The sequence below is a fragment of the Artemia franciscana genome, unplaced genomic scaffold (assembly GCF_032884065.1).
Source record: "Artemia franciscana unplaced genomic scaffold, ASM3288406v1 PGA_scaffold_55, whole genome shotgun sequence".
Taxonomy (NCBI): domain Eukaryota; kingdom Metazoa; phylum Arthropoda; class Branchiopoda; order Anostraca; family Artemiidae; genus Artemia; species Artemia franciscana.
In genome coordinates, this window is record NW_027062695.1 from 18,740 (window position 1) to 41,109 (window position 22,370).

The 22,370-nt window shown below is 35.2% G+C and overlaps 1 protein-coding gene across 2 annotated transcripts in view; it reads right to left on the minus strand.

Moving 5' to 3' along the window:
• Positions 1–2,739: 2,739 nt before the first annotated feature.
• The window catches only part of LOC136042000 (angiotensin-converting enzyme-like), a 165,409-nt gene continuing 145,778 nt past the window's right edge, over positions 2,740–22,370 (minus strand). For both annotated transcript variants that reach the window (XM_065726831.1, XM_065726832.1), the window contains exon 24: positions 2,740–3,210. In XM_065726831.1, the coding sequence (XP_065582903.1) occupies positions 2,820–3,210 (391 nt within the window). In that variant the 3' untranslated portion in view covers positions 2,740–2,819. The remainder of the gene's footprint in view (positions 3,211–22,370) is intronic.

Genomic DNA, 22,370 nt, shown 5'->3' on the forward strand with positions numbered 1-22,370 from the left:
GATAAATAATTAAAACGAAATTTGCAAATTTATTTTTTTGGCTAAATGGCTTTCTCATAGTTTTGATCGAATGATTTAGAGAAAAAAGAGCGGGGGAGGAGGCCTAGTTGCCCTCCGATTTCTTGGTTACTTAGAAAGGCAACTAGAACTTTTAATTTTTTACGAATGTTTTTATTAGTAAAAGATATACGTAACTTACAAATTAGCTTACGTAACGAACTTTTGTATTCTCACGTTTTTATCTCACGTTTTAGGTGTGCCCCTCATATGCATAATAAAATCTGTTCGTTTTAAGTTTTAATGCTGCTCCTTACTTCCAGTTGAAAAAAACTTTTTCATATTCATTTTTTCATTGTTTTTTTTTGGATAATGCTAGAAAATCCTGCGCTCCCTTCATGGAAATTTTCTTCCCCAATGACAAATTCCTCGATGGAAAGTTCCCACAACATATCCCCCTCTTCTCCAACCCCTCCCCTCCAACCTAAAAATCCCCCTGAAAACGTCTGTATACTTCCAAATAACCATTACTGTATGTAAGCACTTGTCAAAGTTTGTAACTTGTAGCCCCTCCCATGGGGACTGTGGGGGAGTAAGTCGTCCCCAAAGACATAGTTATAAGGTTTTTAGACTACGCTGAATAAAATAGTTATCTCAGAATTTTGATCTGGTGACTTTGGGAAAATAATTAGCGTGGGAGGGGGCCTAGGTTCCCTCCAATTTTTTCGGTCACTTAAAAAGGGAACTAGAACTTTCCTTTTCCATTAGAATGAGACCTCTCGCAACATTCTAAGGCCACTGAGTCGATTCGATGACCCCTGGGAAAAAACAAAAACAAAAAACGAACAAACAAATAAACACGCATCCGTGATCTGCCTTCTGGCAAAAAATACAAAATTCCACATTTTTGTATATGGGAGCTTGAAACTGCTACAATAGGATTCTCTCATACGCTGAATATGATGGTGTGATTTTCGTTAAGATTCTATCACTTTTAGGGGGTGTTTCCCCCTATTTTCTAAAATAAGGCAAATTTTCGTAACTTTTGATAGGTAAGACTAAACTTGATGAAACTTATATATTCAAAATCAGCATTAAAATGTGATTCTTTTGATGTAACTATTGGTATCAAAATTCCATTTTTTAGAGTTTTAGTTACTACTGAGCCGGATCGCTCCTTACTACAGTTCGTTACCACGAACCCTTTGATACTACGAACTGTTTGAAAATTAACTTAAATGAGTCTTACTCTTTTAAATACTCATTAAAATGAGGTTAAAAATGAGTATAAATCTTAGTCACCCAGACACAAATAAGAGATTCATTCTTAATTAATTCCTGATTCGTAACGTTTTTAATAGAAGCATACAAATTTCTTTCAGGAACGTTTTACTGTCTCTTGTGTCCTAGACTAGAACAACATACCGAATATGGGTATTCATGGAAGATAAAAGCTATAACATTATTTATCAATTCCTAAGATTAGTGCCGAATTTTATTACGTGGTTCGCAGTCATTGCAGCTGAAATTTCCACAATACTTTATGCTAGTAATACAACAATGATGATAATTGCAAGAAACTTAATGTGCCTTGGTGCCTCAATACTTGCCAAGCTTATTAATTTGCTAATTTACAATACAGTTTTTTTTTTTATTTAAATCGGTGAAAGTACGTCAGAACACTATTTTATTCTTCAAGATGTTCTTGGTTATACTTACAGATTGTATTTAAAACATACAGTCAGTCATGACCTATTGCTAACAAGCTTAAGCTTATTTTAAGATTTTGGTCGAACCATAAATTTAGAGATCACAATTTTTTACAAAATTCAAATTTTGAATCTACTGTATAAGAATTCTTGATTAAACCCTGAATATATATTCTAGTAATCTTTGCCTTCATCTTTTGAAACCGTTTAAGATGATTTTATCATGCGGGATCAATTTATTTATCCAATAGTAAAAACATATTCTTTTTTTAGTTTTCAGTTTCCACACAAGGTGAAAGGCAAGGAGACATCTATATCAGAGGCCTTGGGACAGACGTTGCAGTTGTCAGCAGTATGGTTTTTCTTGCACAGTTTCTACTGTCTACTTTTATGGGGTCTATAATTGCCGCTGTTGGAAGCACGACTGTAGTTGTTATTGCGGCCAGTGTCCTAAGCTTCTGCGGATCTCTTTCAGCGTCTCAAGTTATGTATTTAGACCTTTAATTTCACAACCTTGGTAAGCAATATTAGTTGTACAGTTCCTGTCCATCTTGTTGTTGGAATAAAAATGTCAGCCTTTCTGCAGTTTGATCTCGATCGTTTCAGAGTAGCATGCAACAGAGACCACATTAAAAAAAAGCTAAGGATTCTGAAATTAACAATGAAAGCATGCTTAAAAAAGATGGGTATGTCAAAATCGATTTATGACCTTTTTGGAGTATATATCTATTTTATGATTTAAAAAGAATTTTTTACAACCCAATTTTTTTTTGCAGTGAATCTGATTCCGCGACAGCATGGAAAGAAAAGGACGTGATTTGATATAGTGTTAATATGTCTTATTTTAAAGGATTCATTTTATCGGTTTATGACATTTTATTTATTGAAAAAAGAATATTCACGATCATTTGTATTGGTTGCACCTTTACAATTGAATGGTATTTTCATCCTTCATCAAATTTTTTGCAATTGGAATTAGCTATCCAAAAACAGAATCAAATTCTGCTTTAAACAGCTTATATAGCTCGAGCCATAGGTTAATATTGTTTATTGATCTTGTAATATGTTTAAATTATGATTTGTAAACAGAATTAATCAGCTAAAAAAAAGTGACTAAAGACTAGCATTGTTTCCATCACTTAGATATGCATCATTGTTTTCTGCGTAGTCTTGTGCCTCCCGCATTTCGTTTTCTCTTTTCACTTTCTTCTCTGCACGGCTTCGACCGACAAAATATCCGACCAAAGTAAGCAGAACTAAGGCAGCAATAACTGATCCAACAATAATGGCCACCGTGTCATCGCTGCCTAATTTATTTGGTAAAAACCAATCATCAACTCTTGATGGATCCCAGCCAATGTCATCATCGGTTAATTGCTCATCCAGCCAATCAGAAAGTGGCTTGAAATACAATAGGATAGCTGAGGCATTAAGTTCTCTTTCTCCTATTATAGATTCTAGCAGATTAGGCCATGGTATGGAAGATCCTGCGGCAAGCAATCGTCTAAAATGATAAATGAATTTTTTGTCAAAAATAATATCCTGAAAAAAACTATAATGCCGTTATAATACATGATTGCAACATATTTTCATAAAATATTAAATTTCATATTAAGATTTAATAGTCTATAATGTTAATAAACGATATAGAAGGACAAAATCGGAGGAAGGAAGGAGGGAGTTCCTAGTGTTTCTCTAAAACCCAGTATTTTTAGTTTTAATCTCACTTGGGCATTTTTGATACTCATTTCTTGAAATAATTAGTCATATCCTGCCGTTCTTCCCAATTCACAGGTTTCAACTCTCGAAAATGTCTAAACATTCTTTTACGTGATGAGCTGCGTTGTACAGGGTATAATTTGATCAATTTATTTTGAAATAAGAGTTTATTTTAGGCGTTTTGTGACTATTTTTTCCACTTATTCGATTTACAGTAATTTTCCAGCAAGGCGTGAGTGATTTTTCCAACATTTGTCTAAATTGTTTGTATTGTCCAAGTTCACTCAACATTTGCTGTTGAGTGAACTTGGAATAAATCGAAACCTATGATTCGAAACCTATGATTTATGAACCCTTCGTTATGGCGTCCGTTTATCCTCTGACAAAGGTCAAATGTATAACTAGTTATGTAGCACTGTACCTTTGTAGCTAATGTCAGTAATTAGAAAAAAGTAATAGTAAATGTAAAGAGGTCTGCAGCAAAAATGTTTCAGAAGCTTTGTGCTATAGCATTTAGCCTGATAAATAGCATTGCAAAAATTAAGTAGGGAGACATGAGCAATTACTTGCTTCTTCTGAATCTTGCCACGTGTGGTACATCTGTAACATTCCCATTTCCCCTCAAAATAGAGAGTAACAAGAAAAAATTCTCAGATTTGAAATTTAGGCCAAGCTTTAGATTAATGTGGTTTTGTATATGGGCAAGGTCTTGTTAATTGGTCGTAGCTGACAATTGGTGGTACCATTTCGCCGGTGTGGGAGATATTTTCCTATGCCCCCCCCCCAGGATTTAGGAATATAGTTTGGAGGTAATATTATTGAAAAATGTCTTTTTTTGGAATTTCTATTAAAAAAAAGAAAAAACAAATTTGTCCTTTCCCCTCTTCATTTAACAAACATTTGCTCCCCCCAACTAAAGAATATTGTTAATTTATTGTAACAATTGAACAATGTAAAAATTATTTTGAATAAGCATCAAAATTCCATTATTATCAAGGCTCTGTTTCTTACAGTTTCGGTTACTACTGAACTGTATCGCTCCTTTCTTACAGCTCTTCACCACAAACTGTTTGATTAAGAGACATACTTATTCAACAGAAGTGTATTGTGTACCAGATTTAAAACTATGACTTTCTTCTAAGTTAACGCTCCTTTTGAATGTTTTTACGCTGACTTTTAAGCTTAAAATATTTTACATTTTTATGAAAATCTCAATTTATCATTCCTACGTATACGCACTTAAAATAATGGAAGAAATCACTATACTTGTCAACCCCATAAGCCTTTTTGTTATTAAATGAAAAAAAAACAAGCCTTTTCAACTGAAACTAAGGATTATTATTATCATTTAAAACCAACTAAAGTTATTCGGTATATCAGGGGGCTTCCGCTTCATTACTACCTCGCTCTCTACGCTAAATTTTGATTTTTTTTTTTTTTTGTTCCAATTATTTAAGAATGACTCGAGAAAAATAAAGGCCGTTTAATTAGAATGATAAGCTTTTCAAAAGTCCCTAAAAAAAACTTCAGCGTAATGAGCAAGGTACAGAGGAAGGGGCATACCCCCTCATATACACAATAATTTCTGTTCGTTTTAAGTTTTCATGTTGCTCTTTAATATCAGTTTGAAAAAAACTGTTTTCTTTCCTTTAATTTCTAATCGTGTTTTAAATTATGCCAGAATATCCGGCTCCCCTCCATGGGAGCTTCCCTTCCTCCGTGAAAAATCCCTTCATGGAGATATCCTCCCACGTAACCCTGACTGCTTATCAGAAACCCCACCCTTAGAAAAATATCTGAATACACAACAATAGCCAATGCTGTATGTAAACAATGAGAAAAGCTTACAGCTAGCAGCCTTTCCCCCGAACACTGTGGGGGGTCAATTCGCCCTCAGAGAACAAGCTATTGGATATTCTGGTTATGCTGAATAAAATAGTAATCTCAAAATTTTGATACGGCGACTTCGGGGAAAAAGAGGCATGGGAGGAGGGCTAACCTCCTTGAAATTTTTTTGTTAGTTATAAAGAGAACTAGAACTTTTGATATCCAATCAAATGAACCCTCTCCTAATTGTTTAGGAACACCGGTTCATTACTATCATTCCCGGCAAAAACAAGCAAAAAACAGGAAAAAAAACACGAACAAACAAACAAATAAACACACATCCGTGACGAAAAAACATGCAAAATTCAAAATTTTGCAGGCCATATAGGACCTTGTGGCCTATACAGCAGGGTTCTCTGATAAGCTGAATGATGGTCTTATTTTAATGAAGATCACATGAAGTTTTAGAGTATTTTCCCCTTTTTCAAAAATTGGGCAGATTTTCTCAGGCTCGTAATTTTGGTGGGTAAAATTAACCTTGATGAACTTAATACCTTTCTAATAAGCATCAAGATTCGATTCTATCGATGGAAGTAGTGACTGCCCTTTGGATTTATACTGCCAGATAGGGGCTAAGCTATTAGAGCTCTTAGTCCCTGAAGGCGCTATTGCGCAAAATTGGGTCTGATGCAATGCTATAGCGCACTTGTATAGTACAGCTGCGTAATAGAGTTTGCTTGTTACAACACATGGGAACATTTTCATTGAAAACCAGGCGTCTGTTTCTTAAAAAACCTAAAGTGTAGGGAAAACTTTCAGGGTTTGCCGAATTAGTATTTCCTCGGATGTTAGGTCATAGTTTCTTTAATTCGATTTCTTTGGTTTCTATGTAATAGGGCATATTAGAGTCCGTTAGTCCAGAGGGGAAGTCCCGATTGCAAAAAAAGATCATAGTCCAATATTCAAAGACGAGGGTGACATGATCTTGCGGGAGTTTCTTCAGTATTAAAAAAATAGTTCGGTATGTCAACATCAAGGATATTATTCCCTAGTAATGGATAATTTTACTCTATTGGATATTGAAAACGCTAACAATTGCAAAATTAAAACCTACAGTGCCTAGTGTGGCAGAAGAAATTACAAGGAGTTGCCGGCTAATCCTAGAATGGGACGGGATGTTTGCGCCATAGGTCATATCATTAAGCAAATTTAAGTCGGAAGAACATTCATCCTTTGCAGCAAAAGTTAATACAATGGACATACAAAGATTACAAGACGGATTAAATACATTAGCGAAATATATTGAAAACAACGATCTGAATCAATCTACAAAACAAAAGTGGATTCGTTACTAGTGGCATCTATTGTTAGTCTATAATCGTTTGTGAAAGTGTCAGGATTATAAAAGACTGGATTTGAGAAGCAAAAATCATACTGAATCTAGTGATTTGGAAAAAATGTTTGATCCTAAATGATTATTTTCTAGAGCTATCTCTTCAAAGGTAAACATTTTCTCAAAGAATTCTTAACGATATAATAAGAAATGAGTCTCCGTCTTTGGACTATTACATGAAACTTTAACTCGCGTCCTAGATGCATTTACTGAATTTATAGACATATTGATTGAAACAAAACAAAATCTTATTATGATTTTGCTTTTAACCCTTTCCTAGACGTCCATTTTACGAGGCAAAAAGAATTAAATCAACATTTAAAAAATCCTGTCCAAACTGGTTTGATGTGTGACGCAACTCGATTGCTCCTCCTCCAAGAAGATATTTAATTTCCCCAGTCAGTTTTTTTTTGAAAGTGAGACCGTCAACATAGAAGAAAATGTTTTATACATTCCCATTATGCTTTTATACATTGAATAGCTGGCCATCCTGTGAGAACTGTACTTTTGTTGATGACTATAATGAAAAGTGTAGTTTATGAAATCTGGGTAAATTACACAGGGGATATGCTGTGCAAATTAAAGACTATAATTTTTGTCTCAAAGAGATTTAGGACGCTGATACTACAGGTCTGCTATGCTATGATTGTCACTATGATAAATGTGATCAATGGGAAAATACTCACCCTGACAAGAAACCCAAACATGATTTTAGTTTATTTTTAAGAGACAGGTATCGTCGTGGTTTTAAACTGCTTTGAGAAGAAGAGCCTGGCCCAGGCTTTAATTGCAGGAACATTAGAAAGTCTGGTTTTTACGATGTCGCTGCAAAGATACCAGCTACTATGATTATAAGCCTATTGACTTTTATTTGGCTGTAACAGAAAGTGATTTTTCATATGAGAATCTTGTGTGTGACATTGCTTTAAATAAGCAAATTGAAACACATGAATTTTATAATATGAGTCAGAATAGTGTTATTGACTTTACGAAGAGATATAATGAAAATGAAGTTACATTAAATTGTAGAAAATATGACCCTGACTTTTCATGCCAATATGAATACAAGTTGAATCATGACAAGCTGCCACCATTAATCATTAACGATGATTTACCTATATGTTGGAGAAGAAATCTAAAGGATATAGAGTTTTTTACATACAACTTTTATTAATAAACAAATCTAAAAACTCTTTAAAAGCATTTCACTCTTAGCCCACTAAAATTTATAATATTTAGGCAGGAAAGAGTATTTTCAAATAGAAAGTTATTCAATCGAGGATTGTCACTATAAATGCAAAGAAATTCACTGAAAGTATATACACGGCATCGGAAAATAAAATGTAATAGTGCATGAAAACCGCAGGTTTGCTTGATGAATCTCATACTCGGCTCCGATTTCGAATAATAGATTTTTCGCTTTGCTCAAGAAAGTTTTTGATGTGAGGCGTGTAGAATGTATGCGGTAGACCAAGAGGATAAAAAAATTCAATATTTTTGGCTGTTTGAAAGAGGTGTAGCAAATGTCCCGTCTTTACAGTTGATGGGCTACTGTTAACCATGATAAGGATATTGTTAACGCTTTCAACATGGTCGAAGAAATTCAAGGGTATGCAGTAGGACTTTTATTTGGCCGTGTAGGGAACGAAATTGAATACATTGATTATTTATTTGTTTTCATGGTGCCAAGTCTAATAGAAAACTGCCATCAAGGGTAATTTACCGATAGCTTTCAAATTAATTTGGCGAGATTAATAATACATTTTCCTCCAACGATTCAGCAGAGATGCACTCTAAACCCACACTCCCCCTTCAGACAATAGTCTTATCTTGAGTACTGAAAAAACACAACACAATAACACCATGAGTTCTTGTGAACATTTCTTCGGCTGTACCATTTTCAAATAGTTGTGAATCTTGATCTAGGCATTGTATTTTCAATTCATAAAAGGTTCTATAGGATTTAACAAAGGATAAATTGTAGAGTAGATTTCCATTTACTTTACATAAAAGATATGAAAGTCCAAACATTTCAAATTTATACGGGGAATTTGTCCTTGATCAAACGGCACTGGTATTTTTACAAAAGCCAGAGCAAGTTTTTAAGGTTTTTCATCATTGGTAAATGACGAATTGCTGTAGGTACGTGTACCAGTAGCAATATGTCTTTGATTCGTGAGTATACTAAGAATGAGCAGTTTGAAATTATTTCCACTAACTCTTAATTTCTCAATTACCAAAGCAACATAACTCAAAACTTGTTTTTTCTCGTACTTGAAGTATTGCCGAGTTGAGAGAGACTTTCACATCAGGTGCAGTGCCAACTACTTTTCGCAAAATAAAAATTGGACGGATTAAGTTGTAGCTTTATGGCAATCTTAAAATTGGGAGGTAATCATTGAGTTATAATAAATATCTCATGATTTATTTCCTCACCAAGTGTAAATCCTTAGTTGTTAGACTAAATCCTAGTTAGTCTAAGTATACTGCTACTGTCAGTGTCCGTTTTTTATTCATATCCAATAGCCATACCTCTCAAAAGCTTATAGGACATCGGACTCATCAAAATGGATTGTATATAACTTGCATAATTTGAAAGATTGTTGCTTGTGCTCACCAGTGTTCCATTTATGTAGACACTGATTTGTCTAAGCAAATTGTGCAGTACAAAATTTTCAATGAATAACTTCTTGGGCTCACTTGGTTTTTTAATGTTAGATTTGTCGGCAATCACATGTAAATCTATAAATGTAGAAATCATATCTATGAAGTACTCTTCACCGGAATAAATTTGAAAATGTACGTTTTAGAGACCTGTTGTTGCAGATAAAATTGCTAATAGTGACCTTGTTTTACACTCACATCAACTTTTTCTGCATTGAAAAGCTTTAGAGATAAGTTAAATGAAGGATGAAATTCCTTATGTGGTAGATATGCCATTTCTAGGCAAAGAAATCCTTTTTCGATCTAACAGTTTTTACTTTTGGTTTCTTTTTCTTCTTTGACACCCTGTAATAGTCCATTCCATGACCTAATTGCTGTGTTCCAAGAGTTGAAACACAGCAATCAATATTAGGACAAACAAAAGTATTTTTTCTATTAGCCATCTCAGTGAATGGGTTAAAAATGGCATATAATCACTGACAAACCTTTTGTTATTGCTAGAGGATCAGCCAATGCACTTCTTAATGTTAACTGACAGGGCTCTAAATAAAAAGTGTTAACTGGAAAATATTAAAGTGACTGAAATTTTCGTGGTGAATTTTTTTGTGACTGGTTTTTCGTTCAAGAGTAGGTATAAGGGGGACATTGGCATTACCGAGCCTCCATGTCTCGACAAAGGATGCGTAAATATATATACAATTGTCTGATGAGAAGCCAGGTGCATAGTCTGCATAAATAAAATAATCCTTGCCACAGAATTTTTTTTAGCTTCAATAGTACAATCTTTAAAACCAAGAATCTTACGTAAGGCCTCATTGAAGAACATTCTTTCATTCTCAAATGGATTAGTGATGTAAATTCTCCCCTGTTCTGTTAACAGTTGAATGTGAAGCCATACTTTTAAACTCGCAATTATTTTGTTGATAACTTCACACAGCTCATGCATGTTGCTGTATTCCTGGTAGGATACAATAGTAAAGGAGTAATCATCAGAGTCAAAATTTGCAACCTGTCCCTCGTCAAAGAAGTCAAAGGACTTACTTCAATCTAATATGTGCGGTATTTTTTCAGGATTTCATATGTATTTTTAAAATACAATCAACAAGAGCAACTTCCTACCTTCCCTCAAATTTGATGGCGGGGAAGAGTTTTGTCAGAAAATCGCTTGTTTTTATTCAAATCGTCATAGAGTGGATTAGAGACATTGGACATGAGTTTCACATACAAATAATCAGAAATTGTAAACTTCTTCAGCGCAATCCAAGAATCAAAATCAGAGTTTTATTCTAGCCAGTGAATAAGAAACTGCCTCTTACTCTTGTGAGTTCGGGTCTTTAATATCTTTTCAATTTGATACATTCCATTATTTTTCTTTTTGTAATCCATAATCGTAAAAACCACCGCGAGTCTCGTCATCTTTCATATCACGGTGACGATAGGTTGCAGGTTTATTGTCTAAGACTTTTGACACCTCAAAAAGTGCAGTAGAGCACAAGTGATTCCCTTTTCAAAAATATTGGTAGTTTGACTGATTCAAACTGTATCACCAAAATTTAATTTTTCTCTTCAAAACCTTTACATTGGAATGTTTTTTATTGGAAGTGTATCGTTACTGTAATGAACTTCAAGAGGACTATGTTTGCCTCTCTTTGAATGCCATGGAACATCATACATAAAGTGACTAAAACACTGATTGCAAGTAAAACATATTTGTACGTTCTATTATGACGTCTTTGAATCTCGTCTAGAATCAAAAGATCTGTTTGTTATATATGCAAGGGGGAAAAGGCTTTAGTTTTCGATAATGATTACCGCGAACTCAATCATTTCGATGACGAGTGTAACCGGGTTCATTCTGTAAAAACTATTTTCTAGCTTCTTTTCAACAGTAGCAGCTCGGGCAAGTGTTGTGGAGGAGCTTAAACTTCACACTTAGCCAATCTACATATATATAAAAATAAGTTGTTTGTGTGTCGACTGACTTCATTATAAAGATTGAGCATTATGACCTCATGTATGTATTTTGTATGTTTGTATGTGACGTCAAAAGCTTTGTATATGACGTCAAAGGCTTTGTATACGACGTCATTATCAGTGTATAAACAGGCATTTCAAAGATAAATTTTTAGTATAGATCTTAAAATGACAGAAGAAACAGCCGAGGAAGCTGCTCAAATAGTTAATTCAAAGAGAAAATTTAGTATAAATCCTACAATGGCAGAAGAAACAGCCGAGGAAGCTGCTCAAAGAGTTAATTTCAAAAGGCTTGCGACAAAAAAACGCAAAACCGCACAGTTAGATGAAAATCAACCTGGACAGCGAGAGTCAAAACTTATCAAAACTGAAAATGAGAGTGATGATGATTAGGTTTGGGATTTTGACTGGGATAAGGTTGACTTGACTTGGATAATCAATGCCTAGCAGATTTTAGTAAAAAAAAGATTCGGCGATATGTATTTCAGTGCTTCTGTTCAAAACAGCAATCGAATTGATGCCTACTGATACACAACTATTAACGAAGTGGCAATCGTTATGGTCGGTGATCAGTTCTTACCTCGAGATAATATTCTTTATAGGCGAAACAATCAGTTGACAAGAATTCCTTAAACTCATCGATGCTACGATGCCCTACAAAATCCTATCATTTTTTGGGATGGATTCGACGGCTATCACTTTATATTAAATTAAGTTGATAATTAATATTAAATATAATTAATATTAAATTGATAAATCAAGCCACTAACAAAGAAATGGATAAGAAACGCAGCGCAATGAAATATTATGCCTATCGATTAATGATTCGTCATTTAATACATTTACATATAATCTGTCTTGGGATTAGATCCAACAGCCTTTACATCCTGGACAATCGCCGGTTCATAGACATGACATTACGGCCCGTGTCTTCTGGCAAAAGTTGCTCTCCTTCATCTCCTACAGAGTTATGGGAGAAATACAAATCGCAAATGGCCGAGAATATACTCCACCGAATACGGCTAGAAAGGTCAGATATGACCTTGGACTTTACAACAGAAATTTATAACTGCACTTTAGTTATGATTGAAGATTTGTGCTTATCTATTGCAAAAAAAAAACTTCTCAAGCATTTGGGAATGCATTCACCTAATCATACTGCTTCTATTTCTACATGTGTAGAATGGGATCGTGAACAAATTTACAACACAATTGATCTATTGTCGTATGTTACAGACCGGGACACCGGGAAAAAAGGAATATAAATGACGACCGGGACACTCAAAGAAAAATTACAGACCGGGACACCGGGACACAAATGACAAGCGGGACACAGGGAATATAAATGACGACGGGGACACTCAAAGAGAAAGTACAGACCGAGACACCGGGACACAAATGACGACCGGGACACAGGAAATATACATGACGACCGGGACACAGGGACACAACTACAAAGGGGACGCCGGAAGGACACATGGGGGATATATAAATGACGACGGGGACACAGGGAATATTCGATTAGCAATTACCATCAATAAATCATTAGAAAAATGCGGTATAGATCTGAATACGGATTGTTTTCCCATGGACAGTTATATGTTGCATGTTCAAGAGTCGGTAAACCCGAGAATCTGTTTATATGCACAGACAATGGGACAGCGAAGAAAATTGTATATTCGCAAGTTTTACGTAGTTAAAAACATATATATATATATATATATATATATATATATATATATATATATATATATATATATATATATATATATATATATATATATATATATATATATATATATATATATATATATATATATATATATATATATATATATATATATATTCACAGGTGGGACACAGGGACACAACTACAATGGCACGTAACTAATATGGCGCGTAACAACTTACGCGCGCGGGGGGCTTTGGGGTGGGGTTGAGAAGCGCCCCCACCAACTAGGTGTTGGTGTGGTATTTTTATAAGAACCTTATATTTTTATAAGAATTTCTTATAAGTATTTTTACAAGAACCCTTCAAAACTAGAATCATTTTGAACATGAATGTGATGTAAGGTGTCCGCTACCCTTTTGCATACTAAATGTGGTAGAAACACGCATTCGTTCGATACCTTTTAAATCATCCCCCCCCACTATTGTGCCTACCGAGAACGATTAACTTTTTAGTAACTTAATCGATTTAAAACGTGCTTATTCCCAATAAGACTTTTTTTTTTAATTTATTGACTTTAAAAGCTTATTAACCTTACTATCAAATGATTCAAGTCTTTTACGATTCACAATCAAATCTGATACCAACTCAATTAAATTGTAGGGCTTGCCATGGCTTAGTACGTCATTTTTGTCATCAATTTGTACATGTTCATTCTCAGCAAGATAAGTCAAAATATGAGTGAGGAATTAGGTCTAAAACGTTTGATAAAACTTGATATCTTCTTCTTCCTGTTTTGGTGTTTCCAAAACTTCTGAACTTTCAGAAGTTGCAGGTGGATAAATGACATTTACTTCGAGCGGTCTCTCACAGTAGGGTTTATGCCTATCAATATATCGAAGGGCATTCTAAATTCATCGGCAATTGTTTCATTGTTAATAAATTTATCAAGATTACCTTCAAAGTGCTCTTTTGGTAAGAGAGCGAGCTCTGTTGGTGTCAGTTTCGAAGGTTTAGCCACCTAGAGAACATGGTTTACAAGTCCAACGATTATTAGCAGTAACAATTAAAAGTAACTACCACCCGCTTGAAAAAGCCGTTTACGTTTAAAATCTTTTCCTTTCTTTTTGCAAGCTAAGCCAAGTACAAGTAAAAGATGCTGCTTTTTCTTTTGTCTAACACCTTCTGGCAGTTAAAAATTGCCTTTAGGTAAATTTAAACAAAGCTTAGATAGGAGATTAATGAATTCTTTGTCAATGCCATGTCTAAGTATAGCTTTTCTAAGCCGTAATTTTGAATAACGGAAAATAATTTTTTTCATGTAGTTTCTTCAGTATCGTGATAGCGACTAATGACTTTTTTTTTATTATTCACGGGTAGATATGCGGTAATTTCATTATAAAAAATATCCTTGACGATGCTCAACTCTTCTGGCAGGTTTTGATTGAGATCCAATAAAATGTATCCAAAGGGTAAATTAGTAGCTTAACTGTAGGCCGAGAGTAAAATTTTGGTTAACCAGGATATATTTGCTTGTTCAAAGTTATAAGAGAACCTGAGTCACGAACAGCCTCATAGATGATATAGTAATTACAATTCTATGCAAGTGTTCTCACATATTTGCTCCGATGAAAGAGATTATGTAGAAAAACGGTTACAGAAAATTTTTTCATGAGGAGACTACCGTGAATAATAGTAACATTTCCAGAGAGTATTCTTCAATTGATTCAGCTAAATCATCAATAATCATTCATGAGTTTTGTGTGATAATATTAAACGCATCAAATCCTCGTAGGAATTTTAGGTCTGGTGCAAAAGTTTTTAATTTATCATAGGACTCTTGCCACATACTATAGCAATAATAGATACTTTTAGGATTTTGTAAAAGCATTTTAATAATGATTTTTAATTATTTTCGTTAAAAGTGTTGTTTTACCGCACAATTTTATGGCGTTTTAAATTGATAAATGTTATTACTCTCGTTTTCAAAATCCTACTAAACGAAATTAACCTCAATCGGTTGAATAAATACTAAAAAAATAAGATAAATGGTTTCTTTAATAAATAAATTAATGCACGACAAAATATATTTACATAAGCAATTGGAAAAACAACACGAGATTGACACTTGAATATATCTACATGGACATGAAAAAGACACTTAGAAATGGGTCCCACCCTGAGGGCGGGACACAACCGGATCCCTCCAGATGACAAGGCAGATAGAATGGTGGCCGGAAGGCATTACTACTGGCTGAGGTGGTGATTGTAAAGTCATAGTTTAGCATAAAGCACTTTTTAAACATTGATTCCGCTTCGCGCAAAAAAGTATAATAAAATAAATAAAAACACTAGAAAACGACTAGAAAAAACATTACTTATAAAACACTAGAAAACCACTGGAAAACACACATTGCTGAGCTGGAGACTGATCAAGCCCCTCTCCCACCAGCTATTGAGCCTTCTCCAGACCGAAAAGCCGTCTGTAATGTATACATACGTCTTGATCTAAAGTAAGATAGTGATCGTATAGTAGTACTCTCACATCGTCCGCACGAACATAGACTTTATCCGATATGGCCGACACGTCATTTTTTTCCACTCGAACTGTATAGTTTCTAAATTTTGAAGAACGAATGGCCATTACCTTCCCTCTTGGAACTAGACTATTCTCTAAACAGTTTCTATAGAGATTCATATCAAAATTATCTTTTAAATAGTGTGAAGGCATCATTTTCCAGTCTTGTTTGATATCCTCTTTGTGTGTTTGCACACAGTATACCTCCAAACCTGCAAGTACACCTTTGTATATCAATTTTCTTCCCGTCTCTAATTTTAAAAATAACAACTTATTTGGGACCTGGTGCTCTACTAGCTTTGGATATATTGACTCGTCCCAGTTAGTGTAGTCTATTCAAGAGCTATTGTGCTCATTTTCCAAATCTTCTAATAACTTATCTGTTTTAACTTTTAACAATAATGAATCTATATCCCTATAATAAACATGAACTGGTCCCTCGCCCGGCCACTGGAGCTTACACACATTGTAATAAAATTCCAACATGAGTTTTTTCAAATTTCTAATATAGCATTGCCAGCGGCAATCTTTTTAAATACAATGTTTCTCTTTTTTCTATGCAAAAGGACCATATTAGAGTCTATGATTGTGAACGTTGTGAAATTCAGATCTGCAATGATTCGGGTACATTATTCTGGGTCAATTACAACTTCAAAACAACTCCTTTTGCAAACACCCTTGCACATTTTACCGAACGCTGAATTTATAATAAGTTTACAGATTTCCTTTTCAACCTTCGTTTTTGCCTGAGATCGTTTACTGACAAAAATGTAAATAAGCGTCTTTACATACTGCTTCTGATCAAACTGGAAAGCTCTAGGAATCTTTGTGACCTAAAAATCCTTGGCCAGTATCCACTGCAAAAGAACGTGATGTCGAAGTATATTCTGTTTTGGATAAAGCTCGACAATAAGCTTTTGTTTGGAAGGTGTCCATACCCCCATCCTCTGCCTGAGATAAGTTATAGGGACTCAATGAATTCCTAGGACCGGTCTGCTTAAGCACGGGAGAACAAATTCCTTTACCGAGTCATAAAGTTCCGTTGGTTCTTCACAATCAATGTGGAAAAACCATCCTTGTGGTCCAGTCTCCTCAATAGTGTACATGTTAGAAAAACTTGGACCAGAAGCATTGTCCAGCCATTTGTAATTCCCACACAGCAAAGAGAAGTGAGACACTTCCGACGGATAAAGGGAATTTATGTCCAGGAGAACCGCATTTGACTCTTCCGGTGCATTAACCAGTCGGATCGGATTCCAGGATAAGATGCCCATGAGAAACGTACCCTCTCTGCATAGATCTCACTACAAACAAGTGCTGATCCACTCGGTGACCAGACCTATTGTTTCATGGCTGATTCTATAAAAATTCCCACTATCTTCAATAAATTTTTTCTTACAAACACAATACATATCGTTATTTTTAATTGCCATTTCGTCTTATGGCGATAGATTCATTGGATAATTTGTTTTTTGAAGCCATGAAATTGACTTATTTGATGTTTTAATAAGCGTAACCATAGCTGCATGTACACAGTCTTCCCCACCCAATGTCTTAACTACCAATAGCACGGCATTACTCGAGTCTCTTTGCCCGTGGGCAAAAGAGACTGCAATGAATTCATGTTTTTTAACACGATTCGAGCTTGATAGATCATGAACATCCATGACTTTAGCTTTGATGTCCAACTTGTCGCTCCGCAAGAGCGATTTTTGGGAAATTTTAAACCTCAAAATGGTATTGTCGCCTGAAACCGTTTCCACAGACTCGTACCCATGACGCTTACAGTGCCTTAAGTAGTTTTTCAATTTTAATTGGGTATAGAATCAAGACAGACACATCGGACAATAATGACGTGCACTTTCTTTCTTCCCTTTACTTAAAACCCCACTAATATATCTTGAATTGGGAGGAAATGTCCAATTGACTCGAGGTCTCTGGCAGGCTCGCAGAGAAGCCATACCCAGTGTGTCACTGATTCAATGGATGGGGATTTTACCGAATATATCACCCCTTTTTATTTTTAGGTTTCCTCTCTTCACACTCTTTAACGTACTGTAAGACTAAAAAACCAATTTTCCCTCTCAAAAATGTCTATCCCCTTAAGTGTTACAGACAGTTGTCCCTTTAAACAGCTCTTTTTGAACTTTTAAACTCTTTTAAACAACTTTATAAACTCTGTCCCCTCTCCTCAGTAACTGATAAATTATATAAATGCATCTTACTAGCATCCTTTGCCTCGGCCTTATAGGATGGGACAAGGTCTGACTACTTCAAGCACTCTAAGCTGTTATTAAAAGAAAAGTGTCGTATACCCTTACAAGCCTTTAAATTTTTCTTATATTTTACACTTCTCTCCCCTCCCCCACTTCTCAAAACAAACTCTTTTTTTAAATTTCGTTACATTTACGTCTAAAGTTTCCATAAATAATACCAGTAATGAACTCCTATTTTTATTGTGATTTTCTACCCTACTAAAAATAATTCTCACCCACTCTGAAAAAACCCTCAAATTATGCAAGTCCGGGTGAAGGTCCACATGTCCTTTTGTAGGTAGTTCGAGTACACATCACTCATCTTTTCCTTCAAAAAATATTATCGGGCAATAGATGCCTTCACACTGCCCTGTCTCCCACATACCTAATGTGTTTCTTGAGAAGTGCTCGAATGTTCCTGACACAGGATGGCGCTATGTCTACAGAATCCGTATGGATGCAACCACTTGTAAGAGTATTGAAGGGATCTCCAAATTCAGCTCTAAAAACAGAGATAGTTCACGACGTGGCATCGGCACGGTAAAAATTGGGCAATACAGGGGATAAGGCGGCACCACTTTTCCTGCTTCTCCCTTATCACTGTGAGGGGTGGGCACCTATTCTTCTAGAACACACTTGACCTCACTAGATGGCATTTGTTCTAATAGATTGTCTAAAAACTGTGCGTCGAGGCTGAGATCCGTCAAAAAACTGTCCAAATGAAAATTTGGGGAAAGTATACTAATAGGGCTCACCCCCAAACTAAAATCCCCCTTAAGTTTACTTTTAATTTGGGCCGTTCAAAGATTTACGTGGAATTCTGCTTGTAATGTCGGTATGTAAGCCTAGAAAATAATAAGAGCCTAGTAGCTCATTGGAACACTCTTGAATTCATCCTGTGAAAGAATTTATATTAGGCTTAGAAAGAGTAGATTAGTAGAGAATAGACAGAGAAGAGTAGAGAATAGAGCAATTATTCGGATGCATTGAGACCACACTACCAGTTAACAATTTGATGACCATACACGGGCCTCCAAAGGGACACTTCGGATGTATTGAGACCTCACTACCACTTAAGAATTGGATGACCATACATGGATTCCCAAACTAGTCCATCGGGTCCATGGCCCCAAGACTACGTGCTATAAATCTAATGACCAGAAATTACCAGATAAATGCGGGTAGGCTGTAGCCTCTTTACATTGTAGGTATTATAATGTTCTAAAGAGTCTTAAAAACTTATTGAAGGGGTATTGACGTCCATTGGTACTTCTTCTTCTTCCTCCCCGAAGACTTTGGTCAGCGAATTCTTGATCTATGCTTGGAGATCATCATTGAAGGTCTGAAAAAAGAATAAAAATTCTTACTCTCTTAAAGCAATTTTGATTTTAAACTGTGAAAGGAGGTTGTTATTATGCTAAAAAGAATAGAATATTTTAATTTTCATGAAAAACTGAATGGATAATACCCTCAAATTCCCTTCTTAGAAGGAAGAATGAAACGTATTTCAACACGAGAATGCATTATTTTAAGAAGCATGAAGATCTCCCCTAAAAACCATAGTAGGTGCCCCTGATGTTTTCCCTCATTATTAAGTTGAAATAAAAGAAACCTATTATTACTTTTGGGACAAGAATCGTCAAATATCTTCATTAGGGGTAATATTAAAACACTTTTCAACAATAGAATTTAGGATTTTAAAGACATTTTATTTCAAAACGCTACTAATAGCTAAAAATATAGTGAAAAGTCCATTTTCTTTAGAACAGTGGGGATCCTCAAAATTATTAGACTGGGGGGAGCTTTAATAACCAAAAGGAATGCGTTACTTTTTAAAGATTGGAATTAGCATCAATATTATTAATAGTCCCCCAAGCTTTTTTTTAGCGAAATGCCCTCCAAAACTTGAAAAGATTTGTCTACTTTTAGGATTTGGGAATACCGTTAAACCGATTTCTCAGAGGTGGTGAACATAACCCCCTATAGTAAACTAAAAAGAATATTCAATAATTAGAATAAAAGCGGTAAGGTTTTTGAGAAATATCAATAATTTTACATACATTAGGGTCAACAGGTCCATCTTGCAAGTCTGGAGTAGAAGAATCAGCTTCTCTGCTATGGGGCTGGGGGAGCATAAAAAGCCCTGCAGCTTGAGTGTCACGGGGCTTCGAGGCCAGGGGGCGCATCATTCCCATGCAGGGGAGGCGTAAAAAGTTCGGGATGTATAATGACCGGACGTCTTGAGGGGGTATCATTCTCCCTTTTTTGCTGGTGGACCATAGAAGGGCCCGCTTCTTTGCTTTGCAGAGTGGTTGCATCGTAGGTCTTCACTCTTTTTGGAGGAGCGGGGCATTGCTTCAAATTCTCCTAAAAGAGAAATTTAATTTAATTTTTTATGTAGTGTTTTTGCATTTATACAAAAGGTTTGTTGTTTTATTTTTTTATAAACAACAACATCAAAGAACAAAACAAAAGTTACAGGCTTTTTTCTCTCGAACAAGGCCGTAATTTTCTATGGGGCTGGTGGGCATCTGCTCCTCCGAGAACCCTGTTTGTCCCCCCACTTAAATTTAACTCGCCACTATCGCACTCTACCCCTTCTATATCGATGCTAGAAAACTATAGTTTTCAAGCCCCCTCGGATGACATTCTTTTGATTCTTTTGAAATTCTAATTCTTTCAAAAATTTTAAATTCTTTTGAAAATCTTTTGATTTTGAAATTTATTTGAAAATCATGCCATATTTGAGAATAAAGGGTTAAATTTGAGAATTTAAAAAGCGATAAAGTAGGTTTGGTACGCGGTTCAAAATACTTTCTCAGGGTTTACATTCCCAGTAAATTTGCCTCATTTTCCTAACGCTATTTTTCGAGATAGCAAAAAGTATATAAACTAGAATCTAATGAAAATACACTAGAGGAAAAGCTAGAGAATCATTAAACTTCAGGGTAACAACTAGGGGGGAGGGGCTATCAAAGAATTCGATATTGCTGTCAGAAAAGGAAGCTTGTTTGCCTTTTCTAGTGTAAAGAAGGAATATTACTCGCACCCATATTTAATGCCCAAATAAAATATATCTATGAAAGCGTTTTCCGCTTAAATTCAATTTGTTTAAGCATAACTCACCAATTTGCGATTCACATCTAATAACGTAGTGTTCAAATTTGCCGGCTTGTAAAAATCCTGTTCATGCAATGATCAGAAGAGCGACTGTCCGGCAAAAAATATGCCTTTACATGCTGGGAGCCTTTACATGATCATTAAGGGTTTAACATGTTGGTGTTAATGTCTTTTATAGCAACTTGTTTGAAAGCGGTTTAATAGCGTTTTAATAAAATTTGCGAGATAATTAGGTTATTCAAATGTGAGAATCGTGCAATAGCAGGGAGGCTTATTTAGATATTTATCCGATATAGAGAGCTATAGTAGGTTAAATTTGGGTGTATACACCTTATTTTTGTGGGGGAAGTTATAGAAAGAGAGACTTACCAGCATATAAGCAGACGTCCAATATTTTTCAAATTTCAATAGAAATCTGTTTTAGAATGACGTGATACGTTCAAGATCATATATAAGACCAATGAAATTCCTGTTTTAATACCTGTTTTCATATCCCCAAGACAAATGGAATTACTCAGCTCCCCGTTAGAACAGTAGCAGATGAGGTTTCTTTTTTTTTGAAGTAGCGAGATATCAACAAACTTTTGTTCCGTAAAATCGATTGATGTCTATAGCTGTTCTCCATATAGAAAATGGCTAAGAATTTTCTGACACAAAATGATGGAAACACATGAATATATTTGAATGGACCATGCAAGGACCATGTCTATACTTGAGGGAGCGCCCTGAAGGTTTTTTTAAATGTAAATCTAGATTTGCTGGGAGTCTCATGTGTTTTTAATCATAAAAACCAAAGAAATCCTGATTTGGTGGACCCTGAAGGTTTTTTCCTACACCTTAGATTTTTAAGAAACGGAAGCCTGCTTCTAGATGGAAAAATTTCTCTATGATGTAACAAGCAAACCCTATAACGGAGGTGTACAGTAAATCTACGATATAGTATTGCTTCAGACCCAGGTGCGCGCAATAGTGTCTTGAGAGACTAGTAGCTGTAATAGTTTACCCCCTATATGGCCGTCTAAATCTAAAAATTGGTCACTATTGTGAATCTATTGTTACTAAGATTATGTTTCTTATATTTGAAGTTACTATTGAGCAACATCGCTCCTTACTTACAGTTCGTTATCCGTAACAGTTAGTTGTAGTCACCGTAAAACAACAATATATTGACATGTATCGAATTTATATTGTCGATCCGATTTTGTTTTACGGTTCTCAGAGGGGAAATAAAAAAGTTGCAAGGTTTTTTTTGCTCTTCTGAGAATTTACAATTATTACAATATGTTATTTTGATACCTGACTGACGAAAAATATTGGTATTGCTGGAAAACAAGGTCATGCACAATAAGCTAATGCAAGTATGAGAGTATTCCTATTGATGTGGCAATGTAAAATACTGCGGGAGTTCAGGGTTTAAAATTTCAAGGAACAGGAGACAATACGAGCAAGATATGAGTAAGCTTTG